The sequence below is a fragment of the Nilaparvata lugens genome, chromosome 3 (assembly GCF_014356525.2).
Source record: "Nilaparvata lugens isolate BPH chromosome 3, ASM1435652v1, whole genome shotgun sequence".
In the NCBI taxonomy this organism is placed as follows: Eukaryota; Metazoa; Arthropoda; class Insecta; order Hemiptera; family Delphacidae; genus Nilaparvata; species Nilaparvata lugens.
In genome coordinates this window covers 93,018,865-93,038,468 of record NC_052506.1, presented here as the reverse complement: position 1 = coordinate 93,038,468, position 19,604 = coordinate 93,018,865, and the positions used below count along the sequence as shown (strand labels likewise).

Here is a 19,604-nt window from a genome sequence, read left to right as displayed (position 1 = left end):
CTTGACATGCTCTTTATTCTTTATTGATTGATACAATAAGTATTTCATAAAAATGATATGGAGAGAAAAAATAAGGTAACCTTGTGCTATTCCTCTCCCAAATTTAGATAAGGTTACACAAAGTCCGAAATAGGTTAAGTCTTTTTTCACTTCACAAAAATTTCAAAATTCACGCATACATTTTGTGCGTATATGTGCAAGTGCACGCTTGGCTATGGATGACCAAGCACGCAGATGAGAAAGAAACTATGGAATGAGCAATAGAAACACTCACACTTAACGTATGCACGTACTGGTTGCGTTCAGTGTGAGCAGCTTCATGCACGTCACAACGTGTTTTAATGGATCTTCCAAGATTTTGTTTTTCGGCATGATCTAACGTTCACTTGCACATATAGGCTACGTATTAAATGTGATCACCCCCTTACCTTAAGAAGAACATTTTTCTGATTCCGTATGACCATTCATCTTGCTTGTTTCTGATACGATAGTGATCTTGAATTGAAATTGAACTTTTATCATATTTCAAGTGTTTGACCAAATTTCCTTGAAAGTTGGATACATTCAGAGTTTGCTAAGGAAATGTAGTATGTGTTACAGGTGCTTTGAGTGAAATATTCATTATTAAAGTTTTTTGTTATTTGAATCAAAAATATTGAACCTATACGAAATAAATAACAATCAAACTCAATTCATTCCATCTCATAGAATAATCTTGACCCACACAGTTTTTGACGGACATTTTTAACAATAAAATTTATGCCCTCCGCCAAGTTGTAATATTATTTCAAATAATGTGCCAGAAATTCATTCAGTCCGCAATAGTTTTTCAGCCAGCAAAACTAAGCTCAAGCAAATCATTCCCGAAAAAACGGAAAAGACGTGGATAAATAACTTGGCGCATAGATTTTAACAATATGTTATGCTGTTAGAAGCTTGAATTCTAATTGTCTAGTCCACATAATCAATTAAAATTTTTCACTATTATTATTTCAATGTGATACAGTTGTTTTTTATTCTATTGTTTTGTAGGTAATCGAAGGCGAGTGTGTCGTTCACTATTTTCCTCGAAGCTGCTGCAAGAAGCCTCGTCGAAAACATCGCTTGTCAACCGATTCCTCCAGTCAATACCCGAAACAAAACCAGCCAAAGTGCAGCTTGCTTTGAATAGGAAGAGAATGCCTCTTTACATCGAGTAAGTAAATGAATTATATCAACATTTAAATAATACTGCAACATATCTATCTATTTATTTATACAATATGACAATTTCCACTGAGTCTAACAGTTTTAGTGATACAAAACAAAATAGCACTGTACATGAATAAACTATAAGTATTCATGTAAAACTAAAATTATAATAGATGAGCATCAACATAACGTTGATGTGTTAGGCTATTTTATTTATTCATGTCATGGAATAAGACAAACAGTTCACAGTAGTAAATTTGAACAGAACAAGCGGCTCTTTGCGCTAACATAGTACAATTTTAATAGACTTACATGACTTTTAGTTTGGTGGAATCCTTCTTATTGAACTATAATTAAATAGCATCTGACAGTACTAATATTGTGCTCTATGCTAATTCCAACCTTCAATTGATGTTTTACAAAAAAAAAATCTGCCTCTTGGGTTTTTTGAAAGTGCTTTTATTCAACTTGAATTAATACAACTATAGTAGATTACAACTTACGCTGTGTTATTTTTTATTGAAATATTTAACTCATATTTCGCATACGATTTGTTCATTCTCAGGGGCGTAGAATGTGATCCATTGTTAAATGATGAGGTTCTACAGGAGATACGTTTGGAAATGCAAAGTCACAAACCAGAAAAAAGATCATCAGTCGAAGTTGACGACAACCTTGCCAACGCAATCACAACCTACACTCTTCAGTCGCCACAAGAGAAAATCTATAAAGTAAGTCGATGGTTGATTTCAATATGACAAAAATGATAGCTCAAATTGGAATCTTTTCTGCTTGACAAAAGTAGCTATGTGTATCAACTTCAAGTCTTTCCAGCACATGATTTTAACAGCCAAAACAAAATTTGTTCTTACGTCATCGTTGAATTATCATTATTATATTATTTCTGACACAGTGTCTAGTGAGATGTAATGATATTTATTCATTATGAAAACAAAAATATTTGATCAAATAATATCACGAGTTTATTTGGAGAAAAATACACTCATTATTCAACACCTATGGTGTCATCTCCAGTATGACGAAGTGGAACACGATGGAAGTGTGAAGGTGACACTGAAGATGACTCCATTTCAATTCAATTCAAAAATTCTTTACTGGTTCTTAAAAATAAAAAATATACAAAAAACAAAACGTTCAGCAAAAATATAAGAAACCAATCACCTGCAAGGAAAATCCTGTGCGCAGATAAGAGTTGCTAATACAATTTAATACGAGCCATTAAGAACTTACAAAAAATGAAATAGGAAATTATATAATATAATAATAAAGGAAGATGATGAATAAGTTAAATAAGGGTGAAAGAAAGAGATAAAGAAAGAAAAGAGAAAGAGAGAGATGGCAAACATACTATTGAAACAAAGATAAACAATACCATAGGTGTTGAAACATGTTTCTGTTTTTCTACAAATAAATTCGTGATAATATTTGACTACATCTTTGTGTTTTGATGATTATCACATGTTATTGAATATTATATTATTATTATTACTCTATTACCACTGTTAATTTATAAATATCAATTCCTCGTCCTTTATAATAAATCGCAGCAATCACCTCCAGAACATTTAACTACAACAATGAAAATATAATTTACCTTGTTGGCTCAATCTGATGTCAGAGCTCTTCATGTCGCACCAGATTTATTTCAGGGCCTCTCAGATCACTTGCCGACTGGTTTTTATCCGTCTCTATGTATGAACTTAACGTATGGTACTTGATCGAGTAATGTATAAACTCCTCTTGCAGTGTTTCACCAGTCATGAATTCGGTTTTGAATAAAATTATTTCATTCGTTCAAGTGTAAAACTAGCCATGTCTGAAATAAGATATCATAAGGGTGCTATAGTGAGGTCCACGCTATAATGGCAGTGTTTGATTAGCAATGGTATTGCTATCCTTGTCTATCATTCAACAAAGCGGATAGCGCTATCCCTTTCTCGCTTTGCTCTGTTGCCAGATCGTCTTTTAACAATGTAGAATTAATAATAAATTAACAAAATATTTCATCTTAATTATGAAAATTCATAATGAAATTATTGAAAAATATAATTAATTATTTTAAACGAGAAAGAACAGTTAATATTAAACCTGTATGAATAAACCTGTATCAGCTACCGTCTATAGAAGGCATTGACAAGACAGAGGTTCGGCAACGTTGTTTTCCTATCTTTCTCCACTGCCATTATAACGTGGACCTCACTATAGTGATTATTTCTACCTAATTATTATATTGTTGATTGAGAATAAAACTGTAATTTAGTTGAGTTGTGGACAAAAATGAGCAAATTTTAATGACAATTTCATGATTGCAGGTGTACCAAGTGTCCAGTCTGGACGGACTACCTCTGCTGTGTGTGATGACCAATAGCACTCTCTACTTGACTGGCATCAGCCCCATTAATCGAGGCTTCTCCAACCACCATGTCATTCACTACTCACAACTCAGCTCTATCATTGTTAGTATCTGTTCAAGGTTATCGGGTGGAAACATTCCACCAATCCTTATCCATTAACAAATTAGAGACACTAATTTAGAGACACCGTTTGATGATTGATGCTCATCACTAGATGATGAGCTCATTAGATGATGGAGTAATTTTCTCATTAGATAATTGATGTATCATCATTATGGGTGTATTTTGTTTAGTCCAGGTGTTCGATTACCCCAGATCGGACTTTTCCGATTAGACCAGTTCACACCTCGGCTAAACGAGACGGAATGTTTCGATTAACTCAGTAGTTCGATTACACCAGGTGGTCTAAACGATACCTGGTCTAATCGAGACTTAGGACCTGGTCTAATCGAGATATGGGCTAAACGAGACGGAACGCTTCGATTATTTCGATTACACCAGGTGTCATATTAAATATTGCAATGGCAACTGGTCCAATGGTATACTGTAACGAAACCTGGTTCAATCGAGACACATGACCTGGCGTAAACGAACTACTGAGTTAATCGAAACATTCCGCCTCGTTTAGCCCATGTCTCGATTAGACCAGGTCCTGTGTCAAGATTAGATCAGATATCGTTTAGACCACCTGGTGTAATTGAACTACTGGGTTAGTCGAAGCATTTCGTCTCGCTTAGACCAGGTTTTCAGCTTCATTGTAGAATAGGTCCTGGTGTAAACGAAACCTGGTCTAATCGAGACCCTCCCATCATTATTAGTTAACTGAAAATCCAGAAGCAATAACGAAAATTGTATTATAATATTTTATTTTTGCTGAGGATGTTGCTCACATAAGTCCTGGTTTGTGCGTGAGTGATGGGAGGTATGAGAGGACCCTCAATTATGAGTGAATTCGGAACCACTGGCAAGTTATTTTGTAAGCTGGCCTCAAAAGACACTGTTTTAACGAGAGAACCGATAGCATTAAACTTGTCTCAGTACGATTAAACGGTTCTGGCTGCGATGTCACCCACTTAAATGGTCTTCATTCTCTTCATATGAGAATTTAAATGATAAACTCTTTCTTGTTCGATGTCCTCATTTTTCCTCTATCTCTTTCTGTATTTACAATCATAATATATTATTAGAATGTCTTATTTTGAGATGGATAGTACTAATAATGATTCATATAGAAACAAGTTAAGGTTGCGATATCCTGCTCGTGTAGCACTCCACACTCCTACTTTGGTTTGAAACAGACGTTCTCAATTTTTATTGCATTTATATGAGCTTAGTAGATAAATTTAGACTTTCATTATACAGTTCAATAATCAATTATATAATTGTTCAAGATCTCATCCTTCATTACAAACTGAATAGTAATAAGCAATTTGATCTTCAATTATTCCACACAAATTCTACCAGTAAAATAGTCAATTGTTGTCGCACTTGAAATTATTCTTTAAAATATTTGGAAATTCGCTAATCGTTTTCTGTTAACAAAGAAGGTCACTTGTTATTGTAACACGTTAAGCTATCGGTACCGGCTGCCCATAGTCCGTACAAAATTACTTCTGACTTGAAGGAATATGCGGCGCAGAGAAGTGGAGGGAGATCAGCCAATTACGGTGATTAATAGAGTCATAGGTAGAAGCGCTTTGCCAATTTGTCAGTCGTCTGACTGCTTTCAAACAGGAAACTTCGCATGTGTAGCATAAGCACATGAACAGTCACTAGAAATTGGAGAACGCTGTCCGCTTCAAAACGGCAACATTGCGCCTCTGTATCCTCCCGCTGTATGCTTTCTCTGCTACGCATGTCCATCCCAAGTAAGAAGTAATTTTGTAACAGTCTTTAAGTCTTGTCCTGAAATTGATTAGGTGCGACCTGAAAATTCTGACACCTCCTGAGCCAGCCAGGTCACATGATATTGTTTTACATTTGTTATTTGGTTTGCAGGTTGGACCGAACAGTCAAGTGATGATGTTGGCAGCCGTGGATAAGAGTCAGCGCGTGACAGTGTTGGCAACACTGGGTCGCCAGATGGTCGACGATCTGTTGGCACACCTGGAGTTGGCAGTGCGGCGGGCTCTCGGCCAATCGCCGCTCTCCATTCGCCAGCTCCATCTCTCTGACATGACAGAGCTCAAGAAGCTTGTTGTCAAACAGTCGTCTGTGCAGAAGGTGCGACAAACATTCATTCACTCATTAATTAATCAGTTACTTATCTATTCGTCTATTTTTTACCAATAATTAATCTTTCCATACATTATTGTGAGCTACACAGAGTGTACCTGAAATAGACCGACAATGGTTTCCATAGGCCAACCGTCAGTCACTAACGACAGGACAAGTGTGTTGAACATGTGTGAACACACATGTTCGTCATACATGTTGTATCATCAGCGAAAGTCTTCAAACAAAATTTTTTGAGGTTACGTTTTTGCTTGTTTTTTTTCTTCGCTTCTCTATTTAAGGTTAAAATATCGAGAACCGAGCTTCGCTCTGGAGTACAAAAGCATAAAAATTTATTACGAAAGAAGAAATTAAAATAACATTCATACAGAAATAATGTTCTATCTAATCACAGTACATTGAGATTAATTCCCAGAGGAATACAAAAATTCCCCTCACAAAGGCCCGGTTGCACAAAAGCCTGTTAAATTTTAATCCTGATTAATTTCACGTGAACCAAATCAGAGAAGACCATTTCAAAAAGATGGATCTACTGGAATTGATCAGGATTAAAAATAACCCGGTTTTTTTGCAACCGGCACTAAGTACCTGATTGAAAGATTACAAAAGTTCAACTACCGAGTCATCATTTTGACATAGTCCCACACACAAGAACTCGCTCACTCACTTCCATCATCAACAGACGACGAAATAATTATTATCAGCTGTTTTTCCAAGGATGAATAATAATTATCCTTTTAATGTCCTTCAGCTAGTTTCCCAGGGATGAGATCTAGTGCAATCTAATTTTTATATTATAAACCTACTATGTTCTGAATTTCGTGAGAATCGTTAGAGCCGTTTTCGAGATCCGGTCTAATACAAACATATAAACATTTAAACATCCAAACATATAAACAGAAATTGCTCGTTTAATAGTATAGTATTATTTTTGTATCATTATAAATTGTAATTTTCCAGTGATTTATTTATTGTTAATGGTTGTAAAATCTAACCTCCCTAACCTTTCCTTTTTCCTTTAGAACCTAATTGAACTTTAACATGTGTTACATTTCAATGGTATGTTTTGCATTGAGTTAATGAATAGGTTGATTGGCTTGTATTACAGGATGAGGAGTTGGAGCACTATGTGTGGGTGAATGTGGGCAATGCGAATGCGGTGACCGCTGGGAGCACCCCGCTGGGTCCCACCAAGGCCGGTCATCTTATGTTCAGACCGCACAAACGATCACAATGGCTGCCTGGCTATTGTCTACTCAAGTCAGTACTCAAACACTAATATGTATTTACCTGGTCATGTAGTTATTTATACATATATTCAAGTAGCACATAATAGAAGACACTTTTTAGTCTTATAATAATCTTAGTTTTAGTATTTAGTTTTATAATAAGTTTATAGAAAATAAATCACACATATTAAGACTGCAGTAAAAGGCAATCAGAACAAATTTTCAGGCTTATCAAATTGAGCGTTGCAAGCTGTTATTAGTCATGATTTTCACTGTTGTATCAACATAATACCTATATGATATGGAGGTCATAATACTAATATATAAAGCTAGGAATTCAAATCCACCTCTGTGATCCAATTGTCACATCATCACAAGAAACAGATTTAAATCACCTTCAAACTAAAAAAATCTCAGATTCATGTAGGATCGCGGTTCTTCAACCGAGAGTGCCCCGATACTGCGAGATTTCAATTTGTCTAGTGTATGAACGTGGGTTTAAATAAACGTGAAAGTAAAGGCTATGGAGGTTAGGTTTTGGCTTTTGAATGGCTATACGATTTGAAATGTATTGATGATTTTAGATAATAATGAAAATTTAAAATTCTCATACACTTGAGATAATATCGCATTTACGAATGACACCCCTTCAACCTTCTCCCACCTTATCTTAAACCTATAAATAGCAAAAGTCTGTTTATTTCAAAATTCAAGTACAATCTATTACAAAAACCTTGTTATACAAGCGCTATAATCAGTCGATAATACTTGGTCACCCCAGGACACCATATATGGGTGAATCACTAAATTCCGATAATTCCCCAGCAATAGACTGTGGCAAAGAATAAACTTAACTAAACTAAAACACATATGAACTCACATATTAACTGGAGATATTTTGGTGAATGAGTCGCCGTAATATCATAAATACATGATTGTAAACCTGTGAAATTGAAATGAATAAGTTATCACTGGTATTGCAGAGGCGGCGTTCTGTACGTGTTCGCGGACGCAGATCAGCGCCTACCACAGTACGCGGTCGGTCTGCACTCGGGCCAGTGCTGCGGCTGCCGGCGTGTACCGCCCCCGGCTCAGAGCCGCCCCCGTGGTGGTAGTGGAGGTGCCGCCTCCCGTAGCACACCGCCCCCGGCGCAGACTCGGCCGCACACGTTCGAGATCCTGCTGCCACGCCCTGGCCACACCTTTCAGCTGGCCGCCGCTGACGAGTACGAGGTCTCCGATTGGCTGCAGGCTTTTGTGCAGGCTGCCTCCCACGTGGTCAGTTGATTCATTCGATTACAGTGGCATACATTCAGTTCATACATTACAGTTGATACGTTCGATTACCGATTACAGTGGCATACATTCAGTTCATACATTACAGTTGATACGTTCGATTACCGATTACAGTGGCATACATTCAGTTCATACATTACAGTTGATACGTTCGATTACCGATTACAGTGGCATACATTCAGTTCATACATTACAGTTGATACGTTCGATTACCGATTACAGTGGCATACATTCAGTTCATACATTACAGTTGATACGTTCGATTACCGATTACAGTGGCATACATTCAGTTCATACATTACAGTTGATACGTTCGATTACCGATTACAGTGGCATACATTCAGTTCATACATTACAGTTGATACGTTCGATTACCGATTACAGTGGCATACATTCAGTTCATACATTACAGTTGATACGTTCGATTACCGATTACAGTGGCATACATTCAGTTCATACATTACAGTTGATACGTTCGATTACCGATTACAGTGGCATACATTCAGTTCATACATTACAGTTGATACGTTCGATTACCGATTACAGTGGCATACATTCAGTTCATACATTACAGTTGATACGTTCGATTACCGATTACAGTGGCATACATTCAGTTCATACATTACAGTTGATACGTTCGATTACCGATTACAGTGGCATACATTCAGTTCATACATTACAGTTGATACGTTCGATTACCGATTACAGTGGCATACATTCAGTTCATACATTACAGTTGATACGTTCGATTACCGATTACAGTGGCATACATTCAGTTCATACATTACAGTTGATACGTTCGATTACCGATTACAGTGGCATACATTCAGTTCATACATTACAGTTGATACGTTCGATTACCGATTACAGTGGCATACATTCAGTTCATACATTACAGTTGATACGTTCGATTACCGATTACAGTGGCATACATTCAGTTCATACATTACAGTTGATACGTTCGATTACCGATTACAGTGGCATACATTCAGTTCATACATTACAGTTGATACGTTCGATTACCGATTACAGTGGCATACATTCAGTTCATACATTACAGTTGATACGTTCGATTACCGATTACAGTGGCATACATTCAGTTCATACATTACAGTTGATACGTTCGATTACCGATTACAGTGGCATAGCCTCAAAACTTACCTTCGGCTATAGTGAGGTCCACGTTATAATGGCAGTGTTTGATTAGCAATGGTTTTGCTATCCTTGTCTATCATTCAACAAAGCGGATAGTCTCTATCTCTTTCTCGCTTTGCCCTGTTGCCAGATCGTATTTGAATTAATAATTAATAAACAAAATATTTCATCTTAGTTATGAAATTTCATTATGAAATTATTGAAAAATATAATTTCTCGCTTAATAAAATATAATTGATTATTTTAAACGAGAATTAACAGTTAATATTACATCAATAAACCGCTATCAGCTACTGTCATTGACAAGACAGAGGATCGGCAACGTTGTTCTCCTATCTTTCTTCACTGCCATTATAAACCTCATTGCTATTGCAATGTCAAGCTAGCCTTGAGAATACGCCACTGAATTCAATTAAATTAGGTCCTGATTCTAGGACACTTTTGTCTAGGGAAAATTGCATTCCACTATCCTTCTTATCTTTTTACAATTCTTCAAGATTTCTTCTCAAATAGTTCATCAATTAATAGTTGATTATTATGATCAATAAAATTGTATGTTTATGTATTTATCAATAAAATATTATATTTTTCCAATTAAACAATTTTTAATTTGATAATAATTAATTTAATAAATTAATTTTCTACAATTCAAATGTCCATAATTGAGATAAAATCATATTTTGGTACCGTAGTTCATTATATCTTCATAGTCAACAAACAATTCTATAACAGTGCGGACATTGAAAAGGATTGAGACATGTGTCTATGTGCTATGTCTAATGATAGACAAGTAGTATAGAAAACCAATGTTGATCAGGTGCTGAATTTGTAACGTGAATTTCACTATTGGATACCATTATCCAATGCAGTTTATCCCTTTACTGGTTATGTCTCCTACTTCAAAAGCTATTTCAAAAACATTTGTATACAATATTCACTATAAATAAAAATATAAATCAGAGTACCCTTTTCAAAATATTTCGTCACGACATGTTTCGACTACTAATGCCATTTTCAACTTGAGAATTATTTTCAACTGAGGGTACTCAGATTTATATTTTCATTTATATTATAAAGTAGCCCTAAAGAAAAAAACTATTCACTATTTTCATTTTTCAATTTTTGCATTATTTGTTGAGAGTTTTGGTTTGAACGTTGTTGTTAGGACAGTGATACGAATGTGATTTGTGATGAGTTGGCGGAGGCGGTGACGGGATGTGCTCTGCTGCTGACCACTCGGCACATACTGACAGTTGCCTTTCCGCCGCAAAAGGTCCATTCCTGCGTTGCTCTGCACAATCTATCATCAGTCAAACTCGCCCACAACTGCTGTGTTCTGGTGAGACATCACTTATTTATAACATTAAATTGATGTATTATCAAATATCATTATATAATACTGGGTGATTCAAAAAGAACTTTACAACTTTGAAAATTCATATAAACTGGTTTTGGTGTTGTTTTAAAGGAAAGCACTTCAAGTTTTTTTACCTTAAACTAAAGATGTTCTATGTGACTTCCGTTGGTTATCCTGCAGACATTCATCGATAGTCAATTTCTTTCCAGACTCGACCTAACATTTCAGGTGTAACTTGCTCAACAGCAGCGCAAATCCATGCTCTAAGTTCAGGTAGAGTGGCTGGCAAAGGGGGTACGTACACCATATCTTTTATGAAACCCCACAAGAAAAACTCCAGCGGTGTTAGGTCTGGGGACGAGGGGCCATGAAATTGGCGCACTACGGCCAATCCAATGATTTGGAAAGCGGTCATTAAGAAAATCCCGGACATCAGTCAGAGGGTGGTGCGACATCTTGCATAAAGAAAACATTTCGTTCTCGGTCAATCCTCATCGATGGGTGGTATAAAAAAATTTTGCAACATATCAAGGTACACTATGCCGTTTTTCAAACCAAAATACACAGCTAGCACTCTCGGGTCCAGTGAAGGCAGCCATCTTTGACATCAAGGTCTATAAATACAGGTCATGACACTCGTGTTCCTTATGGCGCGGCCATTTTATGGGGTCTTTATGGCGGTACATTTGAAAATTCAATTTGCTCGTAACAAAATTATGTAAAAACAATATTCTAGTTCAAATAATATGGGAATTCAGGTTTTCAATTTTTAATAATGAAATTTCAATAATAAATGCTTTAATTATTCATTTATTTATTATTAAAAATTGTTCTTATTTTTGTATCTTAAGGGTTATGATTCATAAGGCATTGGGACAAGACAGAAATATGCGAGGCAAACTTCAAAAAGAGTTTTAATTTCCCGATCAGTTAAATCTAAAAATCAACAATTCAGTTTCTAGTTGGAATCTATAAATATTATTATTCTGTCTGAACAATTTATTTTACAATTCAAAGCCAAGCAATATCCCTTGAACAATAAAACAAAATAACACCTCATGTTGTTCAATCTATAATGATAACAGCTGATAAATTTGAAAATTGGTGAACTTGAACCCCATAAAATGGCGATTTTGCAATGCATCACGGGATTGTGTCATGACCTGTATTTTTATAGACCTTGTTTGACGTCAACGTTAGTAGACAGTCTACTAACTTTGGTTTGACGTAACTGCCGCTAGCGCTTGTGCGGCCCGACCAGGCACTAACGGACTACGCGAGTCAAAACTTGGAGTGTTCCTTGGAGTGAAACCAGCTGTGTACCTTGTTTAATAAGATTTATATGAATTTTCAAAGTTATTAAGTCCTTTTTGAATCACTCGGTATTATCAAAATGATAATATCCATAAGAACTGATATTTATTTTCATTATGAATAACTATCACTACATCTCAACAAACACAATGTGAGTCAGAATTCAAAAATACAACTTTTTTATTTGCTTCTAGGAAACTGGATGCAAGGAAATGGATGAGGGAGGAGGAGATTGGATTGTTTATTTTGCTACCGATGTTGCCCTTGAAGAATTCCTTGATTGCCTCGTCAGATTGCAGCCTTCTCTAGCTCAGGTATGTTGTTGAGAGAAATTGAGGATAGAAATGAATTACACAACAGTAGATACAGAACAGTATCTTGAGACCTAATCCAATATTGTATTGAAAATCTCATCAGAATAATTATAAAAACTACGAATATTTTAAGACATTCTTATTTTTAAGAAATTGATTGTTTTTGAAGAGATATTGTGGTATTTCTCCGTACTGTAATGAAAACCATGGTCCTTTTGAAACCATGGTCCTTTTGTGAAACAAAATTAAAGTGATTGACAACATCTGTGTCTCATTTTTTCATTCTTATTTTTGACAGCATTCGGAAAGAATAAATTGAACTCAATTAGTTTGATTTGAAACTTCTTTATTGTCAATACAATTTTACTAAACAAAAATATATAAATATCCTTCAAAACAATAAAGCCCAAAGGTAAAAACCTGTTTGGGAAACATAATTTTTAAATATATACACACAACTCTTGAGAATAACATCAGCCGGCCTTAGAAACTAATAACAATTTGAATTTCAGCGAAACCTCTAAACTATTGTACTATATTTAGAATAAGCTTCCTTATCTTTATATAATAACAAGGTTACAATTCAATTATACTACAATATTAAAATATTTGTTAATGTCGTCCTCCATTATAAGATGCTTACGGGTTTTTTTTCAAAAAAATATTCTTCACCTGACAATCTTTGATATCAATCGGTAGGTGATTCAAGAATGTTGGTGCTAAAAAAAGATAGAATTTTCTGAATATTGTTAGATTAGGCTTAGGTACAACGACATTTGATCTGTTTCGAGCTTTACATTAGCTGTATCTGCTACTTGTTAAATTATTTTTATTATTTAGATGTAGAATAGTTTGATTAAATGCAAAAAAAACTAAAATCAGAGAGTATTTCCAACTAATTGAGATTGTTTGTTTGGTTTTTTTTGCAGTCAGTAGTTATGATGTCAGACTCTGATCCGTTGAGTTCCCGTTGCGAACAGACAAGCCGCCTTCTAGAAGAGTGCTGGGATCTATTGCTGCATCCACGAACTATTTGACAGGTGAATACCAAATATTCATTCATATATCCATTTATTAATGTTTCTATTTTTGGTGGGTCGAATTGAAGAGGGGGCTCAACTTTGCCCACATGATTTGTAATGTTTTAAAGTGTAAAAATTAAGGCATCTATCTATCTATCCATCTATTCCATCACGATCACACAACCATAAAAATTTCGGAAAGGTACAAGATGCTTCGAAAACTGTTCCTATAGCGAATTATATAGCCTAAATAAAGGTTATGTCTCACTTAATTGAACGATTTCCTATATCAAATCAGATTGACAGCCTAAACAAAGGTTAGTGTCACATTTTTTGTTGAACGATTTAAACAAACGAGAAAACAAGCTTACTTAGAATGAGTTAAACAATGAACAATGAAGTAACAGTATCAGAGTAAATCAAATAGTAATATGTTTAGTGTCAGAGATTACATATGGTAGAGTAGACTTTTGACATTTTTTGATGATCCCACATGAGCTCTAGGCTTGGTCGTGGGTAATGAGTCGGGTCATAATAAGAGATGATATGATTGATACCGAACAACTCCGTTCCCTTTTGCATTCAAGTGGAGCGAATTTTGGAATATAAACGAGGGATTGGCTGATTTCCGATCAGATAAACCCATCTCGCTTCCTCGACTACAAATCAATGGCTCTGATTGGATTAAACATAATCAAATCGGCTCGGGAAGACATTATCGTTAATGAATGGGGATTATCATTCGTATTTGAGGCACAGTTTTCTGTTAACCTCAGATAATTATTTGAAAAGACCGCAATTTATATTCTAATAAAAATATATTAAATAATCTGACTGACTCAAGTCTAGTATCAAAGTTTCTAGGTCGCACCTGATTAATTTCAGAGCCTCTTTCGTGACGTAATGACTATTTTTAGGCAGCTTGTACCGACAGCTAAACTTGTCCATCCCTAAAATGGGTTTTTATTATTTGTAGTTGATTAATCTGACTGACTCAAGTCTAGCGTCAGAGTTTCTCGGTCGGACCTGATTAATTTCAGAGCCTCTGTCGTGACGTAATGGCTATTAATTAAAATAATTATTTGAAAAGACCGTAATTAATATTCTAATAAAAATATATTAAATAATCTGTCTGACTCAAGTCTAGTATCAAAGTTTCTAGGTCGCACCTGATTAATTTCAGAGCCTCTTTCGTGACGTAATGACTATTTTTAGGCAGCTTGTACCGACAGCTAAACTTGTCCATCCCTAAAATGGGTTTTTATTATCTGTAGTTGAATAATCTGACTGACTCAAGTCTAGTGTCAGAGTTTCTCGGTCGCACCGGATTAATTTCAGAGCCTATGTCGTGACGTAATGGCTATTTATAGGCAGTACCAACAGCTAAACGTGTCTATCCAAAACACGGGTTAGGCCACATAAAAGTATCTTGGTCGGATCAGGGTTGATCATGGACCTTCGGAATACGAAGCCGGCATTTAATCCACTTGGCATCTCGCTTTGCTCCACTCAATATTCTAGCCAGATTACTGCATTCCATGAACACACTTTTTGTTGAATTTGATAAAAATCGGGCTAGTGGGCTCGCTTCGCTTGCCGGTTTATTCTCTTCTAAGATGATCCATATTGATTATCCATAGATATATCAATTTTCTATTATCCATAGATTATCCAAGATGATTATCCATATTGATTTTGAAAACAACACAGCCCAATGAGAAAGACGAAAATTTTGGAAATTTTCCATCTCATCCTTCCAAGTCCTCAACTGAACTAGTGTCCCAAATTATACCCTGTTTTTGTCTAGTTCTTATCGAAAAAGCTTGATAAACTCTTTGGACGCGATGAAAATCAAGGTTCTTCTCTATAATGTGCAGAAACTGTTAATTCTCTGATGAATTGCAAGTTAATAATATTTTATACAATGAAATAGTGTTTTATGGTCAAGGACATAAAATCTGAAAAAAATGTTTAAAAATACCGCAAGTACAGGAAAAGCAATTCAAAACAAGATTATGGGCTTTGTAGTTCAATAAAGATCATCAAATTCAACTTCAACCAACCTTATACAAACCAGAATATCATTCAGTTGAATTTGAGTGCTTGAATTCACGGCACTGCATTGGATTCAATTCAATTCACTGCACTGTACTTGTTTCCATATTAATAGTACACTTCCAATTCAAATCTACACTTTTAATTATGTTTAATATTTATCATTTAGTATTCATTTCTCAATAAATTGGAATTAACTGATTCAACTTAGAGTTCTGTAATTCCTTATAACATGCCTGGCTTAACCTGAAATAACCCGAATATTTATTTGACTCTAAATTAAAAAATCATTCGGTCCAAAAGTAAGATATTGAATTCTAAGTCTCTTTTTAAACTCGTTTATTATTTGCAAACCTTTGAGCTTTGGTTGATACTGTTAATAATCTTGACAAATTAAAAAGATTGAATATAATTTACAAAATTCCAACTGATATAACATAATTTAATTGGAAGAGTTTGACTGTGAACTTTAATCAATTTATAAGTAGCTCTTATAATGAATGAATTTATTGCAAAATACAAGAAATATTTTTACAAATAAAATAATCATTAAATTACAATAGTTTTTGGCGTGACTAAAAAATTCTAATTTAGCCTATCATTTTAAAAACATTAGAAAGGGCCCATATAAGAAAACGTAGAAGATTTTTTGTACAGTTAATGTGATAAATGATATATTATTTGATAATAAATTATTCTCGTATACGAGTATAAAAAAATTGAAAATGACGCTACATTCATCGATGAGGAAGTGGTTTTGAAATTGTTTAATATCTGATATTTTTGTGTTGCACGTGTAGTGTAATCTGTTTTTCGAAATTTTGGCGTGGCATTTATCTATCAGTGCATGAAAAATGTCGATTCTCTTCCATGACTACTGTTCCTGTTTCAGGAAGTCGACTGCATCGAATCGACCTTTCGATAGATCGATATTTCGATGAGTTGATCTTTCTCGATAGATATGGCATCGCATAGGGGATAGGGCTGTGTCAACGAATTTTGTTCTTCAAACGTGTTGGAGCAAATTCAACTTATTTGAATATAACTATTTATTAAGCTGGAGCGAGAGTTGGTGAAGCGTCACCAAATGAATCCATTAGCAGTTTTCCGGTTTGTTACCGCAGCTTATTTACAATATGGTTTACCCATTGTGGGGAATTTTCACAAGTTGAATGTCTAAGTGATGTTTATTACGGTATTGTTGTCAATTTTAATTAGTTTATTGGTGCTCGCTAAATACTTTATTTAATACATAGTTTATTTCAAATTTCTTTAGCAAATGAAGCATCACTTTAAGGGTTACTGTACGTGATAGAGAGGACATCACTGTTGAAAAATAATAGAGTCAATTCTAGAATGATATTTAATCCTGATCGCCATGCTCATCTTGTGTTGATGTGTGGTGAGATAGTACTGCCTTATCAGATAGTACGATTGTATCGTTGACTGGTTATGCTCGATCTCTTACCTTATCTCGGGAGAAATTTGATTTTTTAAAATTTGATTAGAAAGCAAATTAATACCGATTCTGTTGCTGCAAAGTGTGTTTAATTTAAATTTTATTGGTGCTCATTATACATTATTGTCTCAATCCAAAGTTTTTATTCTGAATTTTCAGTTTTGGGAGCTAGTCAAAGTTTCAAAGCAAAAAGTTCCTATTTGCAGTTAGTTGAAGGCCAGATTTTTAATTTTTCGTTGAAAAATGAATATTTACCTGATAAATTTTCTCTTCTGTTTCCCAGTTTTCATTGTTGTTTCCAAATTCTAGTGAAATTGAGCTATTTTCAAATATTCATTGCCTCTTTCTCATTTTTCAATTTCGGTAGCCTTCATTCAGCTCCTAATAATCTTTAATATGGGTAGAATGACTAAATTTTTCACTGCAATCCATTCATATTCTTTTCTTTCTGCAGTTCAGTTTTATATTGGTTTACAACTTTTCAATATTTAGCCGTAGACCCTAGACCATATTATTGGCTCAAAAATGATAATTTGCTTAATATTTTGTTGTTTGCTGTGAGGGCTTGGCTGCGGCCTAGCATATTCTAATGTTTTTTTTGCAAATTTGTTTAATCTATATAGAATTAAGTCAAAGTTTTCTATCCGCATCAGGTTTATCAACGATTACATGCTTTATCAACTGCCTTTTAATGTTACCAAATTCTTTTATTCTTACAAAAAGTTTTCTAAATCTTTAATAGCTTTAAAATGTTACTTTTTGTGAGTTTCAAGGTTTCTAATTTTATATTTTTTAATACGTTTGTCAAACATAATTTTTTTATTTTATTCCACTACTGTATAGTTAATATTTCAATTTTAAATAGTAAGCTTTGTTTTCAATATTTCATTGACAATATTCCAAATTTCACAATGTGTTGAATAGTGAAATAATACACCAAATTTCAATTAATTGATATTATAACGTTCCATAGTCTCCTCAAAAGACTCTGAACTTTATGTTCTTCATGTTTCGAATGTTGAAATTATCTTCCACGGTTGGAACTCTTTATATATCTCGTTAGCATGTTCTATGGCAGCCAATGTCTGTTTCCTGCAATGCATCTCATATTTGTAGAACTGATTTTCGTGTGGTATTTGTTACCAATAGATCAAGTATCTGTTGAAAATCGGGTTTGATATTAATAACATTCCTTGAAACAATCATGAACCCTTCATCATTCAAAATTAAAAATAAAATATGCATATTCTTAACAAAGTTATTCTCTCTGTACTAGAAGTCTTCTGATATTCATCTCTAGTATCAGTTTCCGAATCTTGAAACTTGCTTGATTCTTTTCAAGTGCCTTTTATTGACTGTCAGTAACAAATTTACCGGATTTTCTACAACTAATGTAATATCATTGTAGTCTCGCTTAGCAACTGTAATCAAAATGGATAGGTGCTTCATCAATGAAATTTTAGTACCTAAAAAACCTGTTATTTTAATATTAAAATCGTTATTGAGTTTATATATTGAGGACTGGACTTGAATTTGCTAATTCAATTAATATCTTGATCGAATTAATTATGATACTGTTGAGTACCTACGTCACTTCAAAAAGAGTGTTCAGGCTCTTTCATGCTTATGTATATATCATTGTGCGGTAATATTGAATGTTTAGTTTCTACAACAACAAATTTTTCAAGATAGGAATTCAATATGTTATTATAACCAATGTCTTATAAGACTCATATTCCAATACATTGATAGTAGCCTTACGGTATTGGTCATTGAATAATTATGTAAACTATGATATTATTATGTCTATATACAATTAATCATATCAACAATTATTATTTCATGGTTGATATAAAGAGCCACTTGAGGTAATTCAATCATCACAACATAGAAAAAGTGTATTAATGCATGTCATTTATTCAACTATTGTAACTTCACACAATGTTATATTTGTAACAATAAATACTCTTTTTTAATTCCCTAAGAGCTTATTGTGACATTTAATCTAGCTTCTATAATTTTATATGTTTGTCAAATACTTGACATGCTTCTCAAAATTTGTGGATGTTTCAAAAAACTGTTACTTAAATCTCTTGATTTCTCAATTTTCATTTTTCATGTCAATACTTGACAATTAATATTTTAAAATTAATTATTATCATTATTCACACATAATCTTTAAATAATGTAAGATAGTCAAATTTCAGGGGTCATGTGTTTGATTCTAGGATAAGATTGGCATTTTCGTTTCATCATCCCATTACCCACGCACAAAGCAACAAGAATCATTTGATGTTGATAATATTGATAAAAAAGTTGGAAGTCATTAGATTTTTCCTGAACGGTAAAAATTGTTATAAATGACGGAAAAGTGATAGATGCTGCAATTTTATAGATAATATTATTTCATTATCTCAAGCCTCAATTTATTGCAATAAAGTATTCATCACATATTCTGTAAGATTGGAAGGAACTAGGAACTTTCTATGTAATTACTCATGTTTTCAAATGTATAGTGCAATATTTTTTTATTTTTGTAACTGTAGTTGTTTGCTGTGTATTCCAGTAGATATACTTCAAACTACCTACTACTCATTTTTAC

The 19,604-nt window shown here is 34.2% G+C and overlaps 1 protein-coding gene across 3 annotated transcripts in view; it reads left to right on the top strand.

Annotated features, from left to right (window-relative positions):
- LOC111048513 overlaps window positions 1–16,616 on the top strand; it is a 32,292-nt gene extending 15,676 nt beyond the window's left edge. For all 3 annotated transcript variants that reach the window (XM_039425068.1, XM_039425070.1, XM_039425069.1), the window contains 10 exons: window positions 1,033–1,195; window positions 1,757–1,922; window positions 3,525–3,668; window positions 5,565–5,789; window positions 6,910–7,061; window positions 8,014–8,308; window positions 10,647–10,820; window positions 12,347–12,466; window positions 13,396–13,506; window positions 16,436–16,616. In XM_039425068.1, coding sequence (XP_039281002.1) covers window positions 1,033–1,195; window positions 1,757–1,922; window positions 3,525–3,668; window positions 5,565–5,789; window positions 6,910–7,061; window positions 8,014–8,308; window positions 10,647–10,820; window positions 12,347–12,466; window positions 13,396–13,503 — 1,547 coding nt within the window. In that variant the 3' untranslated portion in view covers window positions 13,504–13,506; window positions 16,436–16,616. The remainder of the gene's footprint in view (window positions 1–1,032; window positions 1,196–1,756; window positions 1,923–3,524; window positions 3,669–5,564; window positions 5,790–6,909; window positions 7,062–8,013; window positions 8,309–10,646; window positions 10,821–12,346; window positions 12,467–13,395; window positions 13,507–16,435) is intronic.
- Window positions 16,617–19,604: the final 2,988 nt, after the last annotated feature.